This window comes from Marmota flaviventris, chromosome 1 (assembly GCF_047511675.1).
Source record: "Marmota flaviventris isolate mMarFla1 chromosome 1, mMarFla1.hap1, whole genome shotgun sequence".
Taxonomy (NCBI): Eukaryota; Metazoa; Chordata; class Mammalia; order Rodentia; family Sciuridae; genus Marmota; species Marmota flaviventris.
Genome location: NC_092498.1, coordinates 1,017,511 through 1,031,763, shown reverse-complemented (window position 1 = coordinate 1,031,763; position 14,253 = coordinate 1,017,511). Strand labels below are relative to the sequence as shown.

Genomic DNA, 14,253 nt, shown 5'->3' with positions numbered 1-14,253 from the left:
CTCCAGATCCCTGGCTGTTTTCCTGGGGCTCCTGGTGGGAGCAGTGCTCAGGGGCAGGAAGGGGCCTCTGGACTCTCGCTCCTACAGGGCCTGTCCACCTGAGAGGAGTGGCGAGGGAGTAGAGCAGGCTCAAGACAGTAAGGCCATGGGTAAACTCTGGTTCCAGTCAGAATACAGCAAGTGTGTGGCCCCAAGGGTGGGGAGGGACGTGGGGCTCCCTCACGAAGCCAAGCTGGACCACGGAGCCACATTGTGGCCTGGCCCAGGATTTTGAGATTCTTTGATGGGTTCGGGGGCCACTTGATGACAACTATTTCCACTCTCCGTCAGGCAAATGGATGCTTTCCACGTGGGTCTTACCAGGTACCTCCACATCCTTTCCCCACACTGTGGTCTCTGCACATCTCCTGATCATCAGCTCCAGGTGACGAGAGCAGGGGCCCAGCAATCCCCTGTCTGACTTCCAGGTGGGCACCAGGACCCAGACGGGCTGACAGCACACACGGGAACAGAGGTGGCCTGTGCACTGGAGCTGGAGAACTGCCGTCCAGTGCCCTGCCTGCCGCCCAGTGCTGTGTCCTGCACTGAAGGTGAGAGGCCAGCATGTGGTCCCCCCTCATTCCTGCTCCTCTTCCTCCTCCTCCCCTTCTGCTCTTCTAATGGATGAGAACCCTGCCTATTAACACTCACTGGGACTCTACCCACCTCCAATCTTCAACACAAGGACTCCATCAGGACAAGCACATTGTCAAGACAGGCAATCCAAGAGCTGAGCGGGTGGCAAGGAAGGACATGTCCCCTTCCAGAAAGACTCTGTGAGGATGGCAATGTGCTTGCTCAACCAAGCTAGTCATGGTCCAGGAACAGGCTGGAGCTAAGTCCTACCGCAGCCCTTTCAGGACACCCTGTCTCTGCCACTGCACAAAGCTGCCCCTCTTCTCTGCGACTGCCTGGCCCCGGGCAGGGTGGCCCCGGGCCTTGGCTCTGTGACTGAGACCCCAGGGGTCTTCTGGGCAGCAGGGGTGGAACTGGGTTGACGGTCTAGTCATCAGCTTGGAAAGGTGCCCTTCAGCTTCAGTGGCTTCCAGAAGCACTGACAAGCCCCTTCTGAGCCCACGGGCTTTGCAGGACACAAGAGTAGTGGGCACTCCCTGTCACTTATCTTGGGCCTGGCAGGCGGGGGCACAGACACCTGATCTTCCTGAGTGTGTCTGGTAGACGAGGAGTGGTGCTGTGCCAGCATCTAGAGGCATCTCCCGCGATGGTGCTGCCTCCTGCACTCACACAGAACAGTGGCAGAGGGCCCGCCTGAGGCCAAGCCTCAACGGGGGACCTGCACACCAGCCAGCAGGCATCACCTGCATCCACCAACTGTCCCCAGGCTCAGATTCTCATTAGAAAACCTGAAGGAGAACTCACGACCCAGCCGCCCATCTCAGAGTACTAAGAGGTGCAGGGTGGGCTGGGCAATGCCAGGCCACCTCAGCGTCTTGACCCTGGGCCACCCTCACAGGCCCTCAGTGCCCACCCTCCCCAGCATCCTCCCAGCAGTTCTCTCCTGCCCAGGTGAAGCTGCACTCTCGCTGGCTGCTGCTGATCGTGTCCCCGGTTCCACTCCAGTGCCCGGTTCCCTTCCAGGATCCCTGGGAGGTGGATCCATTGCCACCTCCCCAGAGGTGGACGAGCCCAGCCCACAGTGACGGTGACCTGCCCGGTACGTGCCGGTGCGGGATCCTGCCCTGGTAGTCCACCTCTGTGCTGTCTTCCTGCCACGGTGCCCTCATGAGGCGTAGAAAGTCACAGGGAGGTGGGCCTCTCCCGTGCTGCCAGGGTCCCAGGCACTCATGGGGAGGGTGGTCCTCTATGACCACTCCTCCTATTTCTTTTTCTTTCTTTTCGTGAAGGGACTTATTAGTGGCGATTTTATTTTTTATCATTTTTTCCATATTTTTGATGAGTGCATTTTAACTGTGCATAATTATACATGGTGGGATTGTTACATATCTGTATGTGCATAAAATATAACAAAGTGACTTATCAACATCATCCCCAGTATTTCTCCCCCTCCCCCCTCTCCTCCACTGATCACCTTCCATTTTCATGAGATCCACCTGAACTTTCCTTCCCTTTTTCCTCTCTATGAAAGACAACATATAACCCTTGACCTGCTGAGTTTGGCTTATTTTGCTTAACAATGTTCCCAAGTTCCAACCATTTTCCTGAAAATGACATAATTCCACTTTTCTTTCTGGCTGAATAAAACTCCATTATATGCATACACCATATTTTCTTATCCATGGACACCAGGGCTGGTTTCTCAGCTTGGCTGTTGTGAACTGTGCTGTATAGACCTAGGTATGCTTGTACCACTGCAGTAAGCTGACTTTGATTCTTTAGGATAAACACCACGGAGTGCTATAGCTGGGTCAGATGGTGGTTCTATGCCTAGTCTTCTGAGGACCTCCACACTGATTTCCATAGTGGCTGTACCAATTCACAGTCCCACCAGTGGTGTAAAGTGATCCTTTCTCCACATCCTCTCCAGCATTTATTATTGTTGTATTCTTGATGGCTGCTGTTCTGACTGGTGTGAGATGTCGTCTCAGGGTAGTTTTGATTTGCATTTCCCTGATTGCTAACGATGTTGAAATTTTTTTCAAATATTCTTGTTCATTTGTACTTCTTTTGAGAAGTATGTGTTTTATTCACTTGCCCATTTATTAATGAGGTTATTTGGAATTTTCAGTGTTAAGTTTTTGAATTCTTCATATATTCTAGATATTAATTAATCCTCCGTCAGAAGAGTAGTTAGCAAAGATCTTCTCCCAGTCTGTAGTTCTCTCTTCACATTGTTTCCTTTGCTGTGTGGAAGCTGTTTAATTGGATGCCACCCATTTATTAACTTTTGGCATGATTTCTGGGCTTTAGGGGCCCTGTTGAAAGTTCTTGTCTGTGACTAGATGCTGGAGTGTTGACCCTGTTTTCTCCTAGGAGTCACAGTGTTTCTGGTCCAATTCCAAGGTTTTTATTCACTTTGACTTGATTTTTGTGCAGGGTGAGAGATAAGGTTCTGGTCTCATTCTTCCACGTATGGGTCATCAGTTTTCCGAGCACCATTTATTAAAAACACTGTCTTTCTTCACCCTATGTTTTGGGCACCTTTGTCAAGTATCAGATGACCACGTGTTTCTGTGGCCACACATGGCCAGGCTGGGTTTGCTCAGTCCCTAGGGCCCATGAGGTCTCTCCCACATGACTTCTCTTGTCACCACATGTGTAACACGCCTTTTGTGGCTTCTCAGTTGTGTGTTGGCGTGATCCTGGTTTTCAAAACTTCCAAAGCCGATCTCACTCACTCACGGCTCTTCTTGAGGCACTGTGCCAGAGGGCTCTGGGGCTAGGAGAAGGGGGGTGTCCTTGCAAGGAGGCAGGCTCCTCCTGCTGAGGGACTCGCCCACGCCACCCTCGCCCATCCTGCGCAGACCCCTCCCTGCAGCCTGACAGGACACACGTGAGGACTTCCCTTGGGGACTGGGAAGTGTATCTCCCACCCCATCTTGAGGGATACAGGTGTAACAGCAAAGGATCCCCCATCCATGAGCAGATGAGGCTCAGAGAGCAAAGCCACACTCTGCTCTCGGCACGAGCAGCGGGTGAGGTAGCCGAGAAGGCAGCCCTGGGCGGTCACTCCTGGCCTCCCTGCACAGGCATTAAGCTCACATCACTGTGTTTGCAGAACTGCACCTGATTCCCCTAAGTCAGTGGCTGGTCTACCAATGCTTAAGCTGAGCTCTGGTGGCCCCATGACCCAGAGAATCCCAAATTATCAATGAGCCTGATGATGGGAGCCCCACCCCCACCTGCCTTCCATGCCTGACACCTGCCCGGAAGCATGGCAGAGGCAGGATGTTAGGTGACCCTCCCGGGCAGCAAGAGCAAGGCCACAGGCAGCCAAAAGGCTGTGGGCAGCCAGGAGACCACGGTGCCCTCCAGGACTGTTCGCAGCAGGTGCAGCCCAGCTTCACGGGCACAGGGGCTGCAGCACCCAACGCAGAGACAAGCCTAGTGTGGCAGGGACATCACTCTATCTTAGACAGTCGCCAGCAGCGGATGCACGACCAGGTTGTGCAGCCTCCACGCACCAGAGGGGCCTGCCAGAGACCACTGCAGGCCCACCGCCACCTCACTGGGAGGGTCACCATTCCAGGCCCACAGAGTCCCTGCTAACGGGCAGCAAAGACCCCACACGCCCAGTCCGTCCTGCTCCTGGTGACAACTGGCTGCCATCTGGGAGTCGAAAATGATCGTGTTATGGTTTGGATTTGGTGTCCCCAAAACGTTCTCATGTGAGTCAACACAAGGAGGTCTGGCGGAGATGGCCGGGTAACCTCATCAGTGAATTCACCCCTGATGGGATCAACCGCCTGGTGGCTGAAGGCAGGTGGATGTGGCTGGAGGCGGTGGTTCATTGTGGTGTAGCTAGCGGTGCTTGTTTTGTGTCTGGAAACTGGAGTCTCTCGCCATCTGCTTCCCGATCAAAACATATGAGCTGCTTCCCTCCACTCCCCTCTTCCACCATGATGCTCTGCCTCACCTCAAGTCCCAACGCATGGAAACAGCTGTCTGTGGATTGAGACCTCTGAAACCCTAAGCCCCAAATAAACTTTTCCTGCCCTACAGTTGTTCTGTTGGGTCTTTTAGTCACAGTGGCAAAAAAAGCTGACTAAAACAGATTGGGTGCTCTCACTGGGAACTGCCTGTCCCCAAGGTACAACACCCACACACCCACAAGTGTGCAAGACACACAACACACTGCACACAACATGCCACATACACACTACATGCATGCCACAACATAAGTGTATGTGTGTAGCATATAACATAGAAGGTCACATGATACACCACATATGACACACTACAAAGAGTACAAAGCACAGAATATGTCACATAGACAAAGTACATGACATATCACACGCCACATAGGGAACTACACAATGCACAACACAAACACTCCACAACACACAACATACCACAGAGAGCAACGCTCCCAGGGAAGGGAGAAGTTCACGGTGCAGAGTAACTGACATATTTATAATGGTACACGCTGTGGGCGGTCCACCGACATCTCCTCTTTGCCTCCATGTGCAGAGACGGACATTGCGGAGCCCAGCAGTCAGCTCCTCCATGTGCCTGCCTGTCTCCAAGCAGGAGGGGACAGCACCACTGGGCGCCTGCCTGACGCACACAGGTGGTCTGTGTGAAGGTTAGAAGTGGGCGTTGTCCCTCCAAAAGAAAGGCCTTGAGCCAGCTGCCTGCAGCTGACAACAGAACAAGATCTCTGTCGGTGGCTGGCGCAGCCCTACGGCTCAGCCTGGCTTTGCAGCTGGCCCACGGCTTGAGCATGAAATGAAACCCTACACCCAGCTGTGGGAGGCCACAACCTGCAGGCGCTGGGGCAGGACTGTGGGGAGCTGGCACAGAGCGAGGCCTGGGGAGCGACAGGGAGGTGGGATCTGACCCCCTGCAGCCCCTTCCCCCTGTGGAAGGTCACTGGACTAGGCCAGGCTTGTGAAGGCAGGGGAAGATGCCTGAGCAAACACTCCCAGAAGTGGAGAGTCAAGTCACACGCAGGGACACCTCGGCATGTGACCACACGCCCTGACATGCACTCACCCCACATCCGCACACCCTCACACACCCACACACTCACATACCCATACACATCTCACACACAAGCACACACATCCTCACACGCCCTCACACATACACGCTTGTATATACCTGCACTCACATGCAAGCACTCATGTCCACACCGACACCTACCTACACACTCAGACATGCACATGAATGCACACACACTCTCATGCACACAATCACACATGCATACACACACCCAAAAGCACAGACACATGTGTGCAGTACATGGCTTCCAGTACTGGAGACGGCGCCAGGTAGAGCAAGGGTCAAATGTGGGGCTCCTTAAGGAGGAGGCCTGAGAGTGGGCTGGCTGCTCCCAGAACTCGGTGCAGGACGCCTGCACGCTTTCCTCGCTACTTCCAGTTCACCACAAGACAAAGAAGGACACGTTGCAGGGAGGCAGCCTCCCTCCAAGGTGACGTGGTCCTGCTGCTGGGGCTACTCGAAGGGGCCTTGTCACAGGCCGGAGCCTGCATGGCCTCAGCTTCTGGCATGGCCACAGCACTGCTGGCGCCATTCCCGCCCTGCATGTGGGCATCCCAGGAGGGCGGCCTTGCCAGGGCGCCACCCTGACGGCCCCAGTGACTCTGGCTCACAGCAACAGGGCAGCAAGGCCTGGCGGGTGGGTCTGGTCACTGCACTTGGGAGCCCAGCACCTGTCCAGAAACTCCAGGCAGGAGCCCTGGGCACGCTGCGTGCTGCCTCCCACCTGTGGCTCCGCAGGCACCTCCACTAGGCTTTCTACTTCAGACATTTGAAATAAAAGTGTCTCCCCACTTCACAAGGCGCGCCCTCCTGCCAGGACCGGGCACAGGAGCCACACTGGAGTTCCTACTCACTCGTTTCCTGTCACGATGTAGCCCGAGTCCTCTTCCTCAGAGGGCTCCACTTCCAGCTGCAGGCCCTCGCTAGGCGGGGCCCGGGCCCCTGCCCTGGGGCTCTGCTCCTCCTGTAGGGCCCCTGGAACCCAGGCCTGCAGCAGCCCGAGGCCAGCAGCCCTGGGCTGGGAGCTTGGCTTCTCCGGCAGTGGTTTGGAGTAGGTGTGGCTCTTCACGTTCTCCACCCCAGCTTCCTCCTCTTCCCAGGTCAGGGAAACCTCGGGCTCCTCCGGTTTCTTGGCTTCTGTTTTAGGGAGCTCTTCCAGAGTGGGGGCTTCAGGCAAGAGTGGAGACCTGTGATCCTGCCCTCGGTCCCCAGGGGAGGCACTCAGGAGGCTGGCCTGGAAGAAGGAAACTGCTGTGAGACAACATCACAATGTGGCATCTGTACAGAAGAAACGTTTGGAACTAAGTCACCTGGGGCGGAATGGTGGCCTGAAACGGCAACACGGGAGGAGGCCAGGCCTCTTCCCTGGGCCTATGTCCAGCCTCATATCTACATGCAGAATGGCGACCCAGCCGAGGCTGAGGACTTCCTGGAGAGCCAGACTTTATCGTCAGTGTATTTAAAAACAGCCTCTGAGATTGCAAGATCCCACTCCTCCAGGAGCAATGAACACACAAAAATAATAAATGAGTATAATAATTCACATTTACTGAGCTCTTACAAATACAAAAGCCCCATACTAGACACTTTAAGAGCATGAACTCACCCAATCTTCATGAAAGCCTAGGAGTTGCAGACTCCATTCACCCCCATTCACAGGTGGGAAGACTGAGGCCTGGAGGTGCGCCCCACAGCATGTCATGGGGACCCATGCTTCCCATCCACAGAAGGGAGGGTCTCTGGTCCTCATGGGGGCAGCACTCACCCAGCTCCATCCCCAGCCCTGGACACAAGGCTCCTTGGCCCTCTTAATGGCATTCTGACTGAGGAATGTGATGGCCATAACATGAGCACTGACCACAGACCAGATGCGGACTTGTGAACACATCTCGCTGATCACCCCCCAGCCCATGATGAGTGCTACTCTGATCGCTGATCTGCAGAGGTCAGACATTATACAATCTGCATGGACCACAGAGACTGTGTCGGGCAGATCCAGAGTCTGAACTCAGGTCTAGCGATGCCCCCGATGTCAGCTCAGCAGCATGACATGGCCTCCTGGTGTGTGCTGCTACACCATGCAGCAGGGTGGTTTTAAACAAGACATGTGACATGTGACATTAGACAGAAACAGGAATCAACTTGCTTTACCCAAACACATTTATTTAGGAAATTAAGGAAGGGCCCTGAAGGGAATCTTTCCCTTTTTGACTAAGTTTCATTCATAACTTCTCCTTTTGTGGTTTTCAATATTTAAACAAAACAGTAGTTTGGTGAAGATATTTGCTTAAATTTGGATCCTGAATTACAACAGTGCACAGCACTTAAGTTTCCAAATGGCTTCAGAGCAATAACCTTAGGCTTTTTGAAGGAAAGGGGATAATATTCTCACTTAGGTGGCATTTCACACTAAGAGGAAAAGGAAAGAGTTGGTAAATGAGTAAGAGCTCAGGACACCCAACATTCAAGCACTATTTTTTGAAAAAAATTGATTGAAAATGCAGTCCAAGAAGTAACCCTAACCCTAACCCTAACCCTGACCCTGACCCTGACCCTGACCCTAACCTTGACCCTAACCCTGACCCTGACCTGACCCTAACCCTAAACCCTAACCCTAAACCTGACCCTGACCCTGACCTGACCCTAACCCTAAACCCTAACCCTAACCCTAAACCCTAACCCTGACCCTGACCCTAACCCTGATCCTAACCCTAGGAGACAAGCAGCAGTGGGAGGGGTCCAGCATCCCACCCGGCCACAGCCCCGGGGTGCCACCTATCTCCTGGCCCCACTTCCTAAATTCAGAAACTATTTCCTGACCCACTTCTCCCTTTGCCACTCAGAGTTCCCACCACTGTCAGGATTTAAAATCCATGTTTCCTTCCTTGCTAAGACATGAAGGTGATCTAACAAGAGAACTGCTCGCCCGAGTCGTTTCTCCCACTCCAACAACAGCTTCAAGGAACCACGTGATGACACTGCCCCTGCTATGAGTCGGCTTCTGCATCTGTGTGGTGTGCACAGAGAAGCAAGGCTCCTGAGCGAGGGTAACTAAAAACTAACAGAGCCCACAGGAACATGGAGGTGACTAGAGGGGAGAGACCTCACAAAACCTGTGCATGCACTGGAGGGAGAAGTGCTGCCCAGCGGACCCTTCTGAAGGACAGCAGGCCCACACGTGCACCGCCAAGCCTGGGCCTCCACAAGGCCACCGCAGCTGAGCAACTGCTGATGGAATCTCAACCACCTTAAATCTAGTTTAAGTCGACTCTGCTGCCAGCAGCTGCCAGGTCAGCGTGCAGCCAGGCCACCAGCTCTGTCCCACCAGGCACTGCAGGCACGATCCTGTGGTCTGGGGAACAGGCCTGTGCTGTCCTCATTTGGTCTTGCAGCCCCAGGCAGGGAAATCCTGAGAATATCAATGTTGTTCATCTTTTGGGTCTTTTAAATTTTCTATGATGGATGCGTATTAGCTTAGAATCTGAAAACAGTATTTTTATGAACCCTAGCATACACAATGCTGTATGTACTTTTTACGCTTTTCTCAATTTTGACATTATGAGGATTTCTCCTGTACTTTCCAGGGGAAAAAACACTTTGCAGATCATAAATGTTGGCAGCCTTGAACAGAAAGATCTCCGTCCTCCCCTGGGTTTTACATAAGCCATTGTGCATGCAGCATCCATTTTACCTCATGGAAACGCCCGTCCTTCTTGTCTGCGAGAGCTTCGTCACCTGTAAGAGACAGGAGCATTAGCCACATCCCACAAGACATGAGCAAAGGTGTCACAGTGTGTGAAAGGACGTCATGGAGCCCCTCTGAACAGAAGGGATACTTCCTGAGTTGGCCCCGCTCCTAGCATGACACAGTGTCCGAGAAGCATCCGTAAAGCAGATGTTTCTCCAGGTCAACCAGAGGCAAGAGGTCAGCACCGGCTGGCCTGCCAGCTCCTGGCCCTGGGCCTCAGCACCCTGTACCCTCAGCAGAGCCCACTGAGCCTGCACAGCCAACTCTTCCAAGCCACAAAGAGCAGTGTCCAGCCAGGATGGCCGCACGTCCGCTGACTCAGGTGATCCGTTTGGGCAACAATTCTCTCCAGGTGAACGCCCTACACACGACCTACCCCCGACCCGGTGTGTGGCGCCCAAGCCACACATAGGCTCCAGGTCCCCTCCTCCCTGAAGCCTGCTGGGCAGGACCTGGGCCTTCTGTGGGCAGATGTGCACTGGTGGTTGCCCAGCGCGTACCTCACTGTGGCGAGGCTATTGTCCCTTTCTGTGTTTCCTACTGCAGCACCCAGTGAGCCTGCGTCCCAACCCAGAGGAGAAAGGCCTGCTCCCGGCACCTGGCTTTCAGCTCCTGTTCTTGGACACCTACCACCAACAAGGCATCGAGTTGGCAATTTGCTAGGGCTCCAAGAACTCTGGGAGCGATCCCGTGGGACGGGGCTGGTCAGAGAACACCTGTCTGCCAGTGGCTGCCTAATCAGTGAAGGCGGCAGGGAGGTGATGCCATTGCCCCCGGCAGCTTCAGAGAGTGGGCGCAGGCAGTCAGATGAAGCCCTCTGGCTCCACTGCTCAAGTGTTTGACAACACCTATTCCCAGGATCCAAACATGGACGTGGCCTCACTCCGGGCTTCCTAATGCTAAGGCTCAGCACAGAGGAGCTCACCTCCTGCCAGAGCCACCTGCCACTCAGCGTAACTGCTCCAGAGGCTCAGCCTGGAAAGAAGGTTTTAGAGCAAAACCTCAGACAGATAAGATCCTTCATACGAACTCCATCTCCCCAGCAGGAAGAAAGCATTTCAGCCTGCTGAACAGCAGGTCTAGTGCCACACATGACCACATCCCTGCCCTGAGTCCACCCCGAATGCCAAGGGCCTGGGGAGAGGAGGTCACCTTGGACTGCTGCTTCCAGGCCCTCCGCCTGCCCCTCAGCTGGTCTCCCTCTGGGCACTCACCTTGCATGGGGCCTGCAATTGTGCCCACCATCTCCTCCAGTTCCAGGGGGCCCACGTGCGTCACTTCAGCTTGGCGCTGCCACAGGTCCTTCAGGAGACTCCGAATGAGCACATCTGGAGGACAGAGAAGCCAACTGTAGGTGGGTCCAGCTGTCACCAGGGAGGGGCCTGCTGGGCAGGCAGTGGTGCCATCCAGGAGGACCACACGGCTGTAGAGCCTGCCACGGCTGGCCGCCAGGCCGCACCACTGCTAAGGGGAGGGGCAGGCAGCCCCAGGGGGCAGCGTAGAGGCCGCCCCGGGCGTGGGCAGGTCCTGTGCCCTGCAAGGCAGCCCCCAGCTGGTCCTGCCTGCTCCTCTCAGTTTCAGCCCAACGACCTCCAGGTGTTTACACAGAACCTGACAAAGGTCTTTACACTATAAACCTTTAAGATATAAAAATATAAAACTACGCATTTTCTAAAAAGGTTAAAAATATCCTTCATATTTATTTTTAATCTCTAACAGAGGTAAACCCAATTCTTTACTGTTTTTTTTTTTTTTTTTTTTTAAGGATAAACCCAAGTTACATCTTTTGGGAGAAAACCTGAGTAATTCTGAGCAAAAAGTGTCAAGAATGTATTTTTAAATGAAAATCAATAAAATGTGAAGGAATAAGAGTAAAAACAACTCCAACAGCCTCACACAGAGGTACCCCAGGAGCACGCTGCTCCCCAAAGGCACTCAGCAAGACGGGGCGGGACTGCGTGGGCGTGAGAGGTCCAGGCGTGCTGACGGAAACGCACTGCCCGGGAGGACTGACAGAACGTGCCGCCCTGCCCAGCACTCTGCAGCGCTCTGGTCACCAGACCACTGCAACTTGCAGAGCCCAGGAGTCCACCCTGCGACTCCACGATGGAATCCCTGCCACCCTGACCTGATGCCAGCCTGACCTGGCCCAGGCGGGCGGGCACTTCTTGCATTTCCCCACTGACTTAGCCAGGGGACCCCACTGCTGCTCGTCTCTGTGACCCAGAAATCTGGGAATGTTCCAATAACGTCGGGGTGCACTGTCTACCTGAAAAGATCTTGTCTAGTCCCCCTGCAAGTCCCTGTGGGTGGGGCCACTGTGCAGGGGCTGGAGACCAAGCTGGGGGAAGCAGCCATCAGGTCAGCGCTGGGACGCGCTCTAGGCACACATCCCGAGCAGACACAGAGCCAGCTGCTGATTCTGCAGCATGTCCACCCGGCCCAGCGCGCCCCTCCCTTCCTCCCTCCCTGTGGGGGACAGGGTCTACCTCTGTTCCCTGCATGCCCAAATGCCCCCTAGAACTCAGCTCCAGTGCAGGGACCCATCCCAGGTCTCCACAGAGCAATGGGAAGGGGTTTAGGAGGTGAAGGTCCCTCCCCCTCCACCTCCATCCACTTCCCTTTCACAAACATAGTGCACTGCTTCTGTGCACAGCACCCTCTTGAGGTACAGAGAAGGATCAGTAAACAATGGCCTTGCATTCATGTGAGTTTCAACTCTATTAGAAGAGGTGGAAATGAACAATTAAAACACATACTTAGACTGTCTGGTGGTAACAGATCGTATGCAGGTAGGAAGGATGGGAGCTGGGATGGACAGTGGTGTTCTCAAGGATTATTGGAGAAGGCTTGCTGAGAATGAGCTCAAGCCGTGACCCAAAGGAGGTGAGGCCTGAGCCAGGGGGTACTGGGAAACACTCTGGCCTTGGGGTGGACACTGCTTGGCATGCTGGGTGGGGGAAGGGAAAGGAGATCAGAGTGTCTGGGACAACAAGCAGGGGAAGAGGTGGGCAGGGACAGAGGTGCTACAGGCCTGAGACCCCGAGAAGGCTCTCCTTCTCAGAGAGTGATGGGAAGCCCACACGTGCCGCTGCGAGCATGGGGAACCGTCAGAGCCACGCTTTTAAAAGGACCACTCTGTAAGGTGCAGAGGAGAGCAGAGAGTCGGAAGGAAGGCACCCACTTCAGTCACTCGAGGAGGAAGTGAAGTGGGGACACACTCTTTTAAAGCCCAGCTAGCCCCCACGGGTGGAAGAAGCGACACAGAGCACAGTCAGGTACCCCAAGCTCCAAAGCTTGGTTCCCTCCATTGCACCCCAAGATTCCAAGATCTGGCGAGCTTACAATGACGATTTAAGTAGCTCTCAGGGCTCCACGTGGGCTCCAGCAGGGACGTTACACGAAGTGTCAGGACGTCAGCGTGGGAGGCCTGGAGTCGGAGACCCACCCACAGTAGCTCTGCATGCACAACCGCAGGCCTGACCTAGCGACTCGCACGTTCTCCTGGCGTCCCCCAGACAAAGCGTCATGTGCATTAGAGGATGAGCGCTGACACGCGGCTGGCCTCACTACAAGACTGCTCTGTCACAGAAGAGGCAGATCACCCACAGCAGCTTTGCTCCTCAGTGCCTTTAGTACCACCTACATACGAAGGTACGTGGTTTAGCTAACACCACTCACCACCATCACCATCCTCACCGTCACCAACACAATCAGTCCTCACATCACCTTCCTATCACCATCGCCATCCTCACCACATCACCTCATATCACCACACCACCACCATCACCTCATATCATTGCAGTCATTATCCTCACCATTATCCTCATATCACCACCACCATCATCACCACCATCACCCTATCACCATCACCACCATCACTACCATCACCATATCACCTCACCACCATCACCAACATGACCATCACCACCCTATCACCCTATCACCAACACCACCATCACCCTATCACCATCACCACCATCACCCTATCACCATCACCATCACCACCATCACCCTATCACCATCACCCTATCACCATCACCATCACCCTATCACCATCACCATCACCACCATCACCCTATCACCATCACCCTATCACCATCACCATCACCACCATCACCCTATCACCATCACCCTATCACCATCACCCTATCACCACCACCACCATCACCCTATCACCATCACTATCATAACCGCCATCACCCTATCACCATCACCCTATCACCATCACCCTATCACCATCACCCTTTCACCATCACCCTATCACCATCACCACCATCACCCTATCACCATCACCACCATCACCCTATCACCATCACTATCATAACCGCCATCACCCTATCACCATCACCCTATCACCATCACCCTATCACCAACACCACCATCACCCTATCACCATCACCACCATCACCCTATCACCATCACCATCACCATCACCACCATCACCCTATCACCACCACCACCATCACCCTATCACCATCACCCTATCACCATCACCACCATCATCCTATCACTATTACCATCAAAACATGGCCACCACCATACACACCATCGTTATCAATACCATTAATACAATCACCTCCACCATTATTATCATCTCGATGAGGAACTGACTGTGCGCCTTCTGTTTAGAGGGTATACAGTTCATTAATTGCAGAGTCTAACACTTTGATATTTATAAAAGATTCAAATAAATCCAGTAGGAGTTTATTATTTTATTCTGTCTTTATTTGGGTTTTCCCTGGAAGACATGGGTATAATTACATACCTGTGCCCTGCCTATTTTCATTGAAAATAACACAAGGAGGGCAAACTGTGTTCTC

At 53.8% G+C, this 14,253-nt stretch overlaps 1 protein-coding gene across 1 annotated transcript in view; it reads right to left on the bottom strand.

Moving 5' to 3' along the window:
• Ptprn2 (protein tyrosine phosphatase receptor type N2) overlaps window positions 1-14,253 on the bottom strand; it is a 565,071-nt gene that overhangs the window by 391,693 nt on the left and 159,125 nt on the right. Inside the window, exons 7-9 of the mRNA XM_071605349.1 lie at window positions 10,549-10,758; window positions 9,008-9,034; window positions 6,537-6,930 (exon numbers count right to left, since the gene is read on the bottom strand). Coding sequence (XP_071461450.1) covers window positions 6,537-6,930; window positions 9,008-9,034; window positions 10,549-10,758 — 631 coding nt within the window. The remainder of the gene's footprint in view (window positions 1-6,536; window positions 6,931-9,007; window positions 9,035-10,548; window positions 10,759-14,253) is intronic.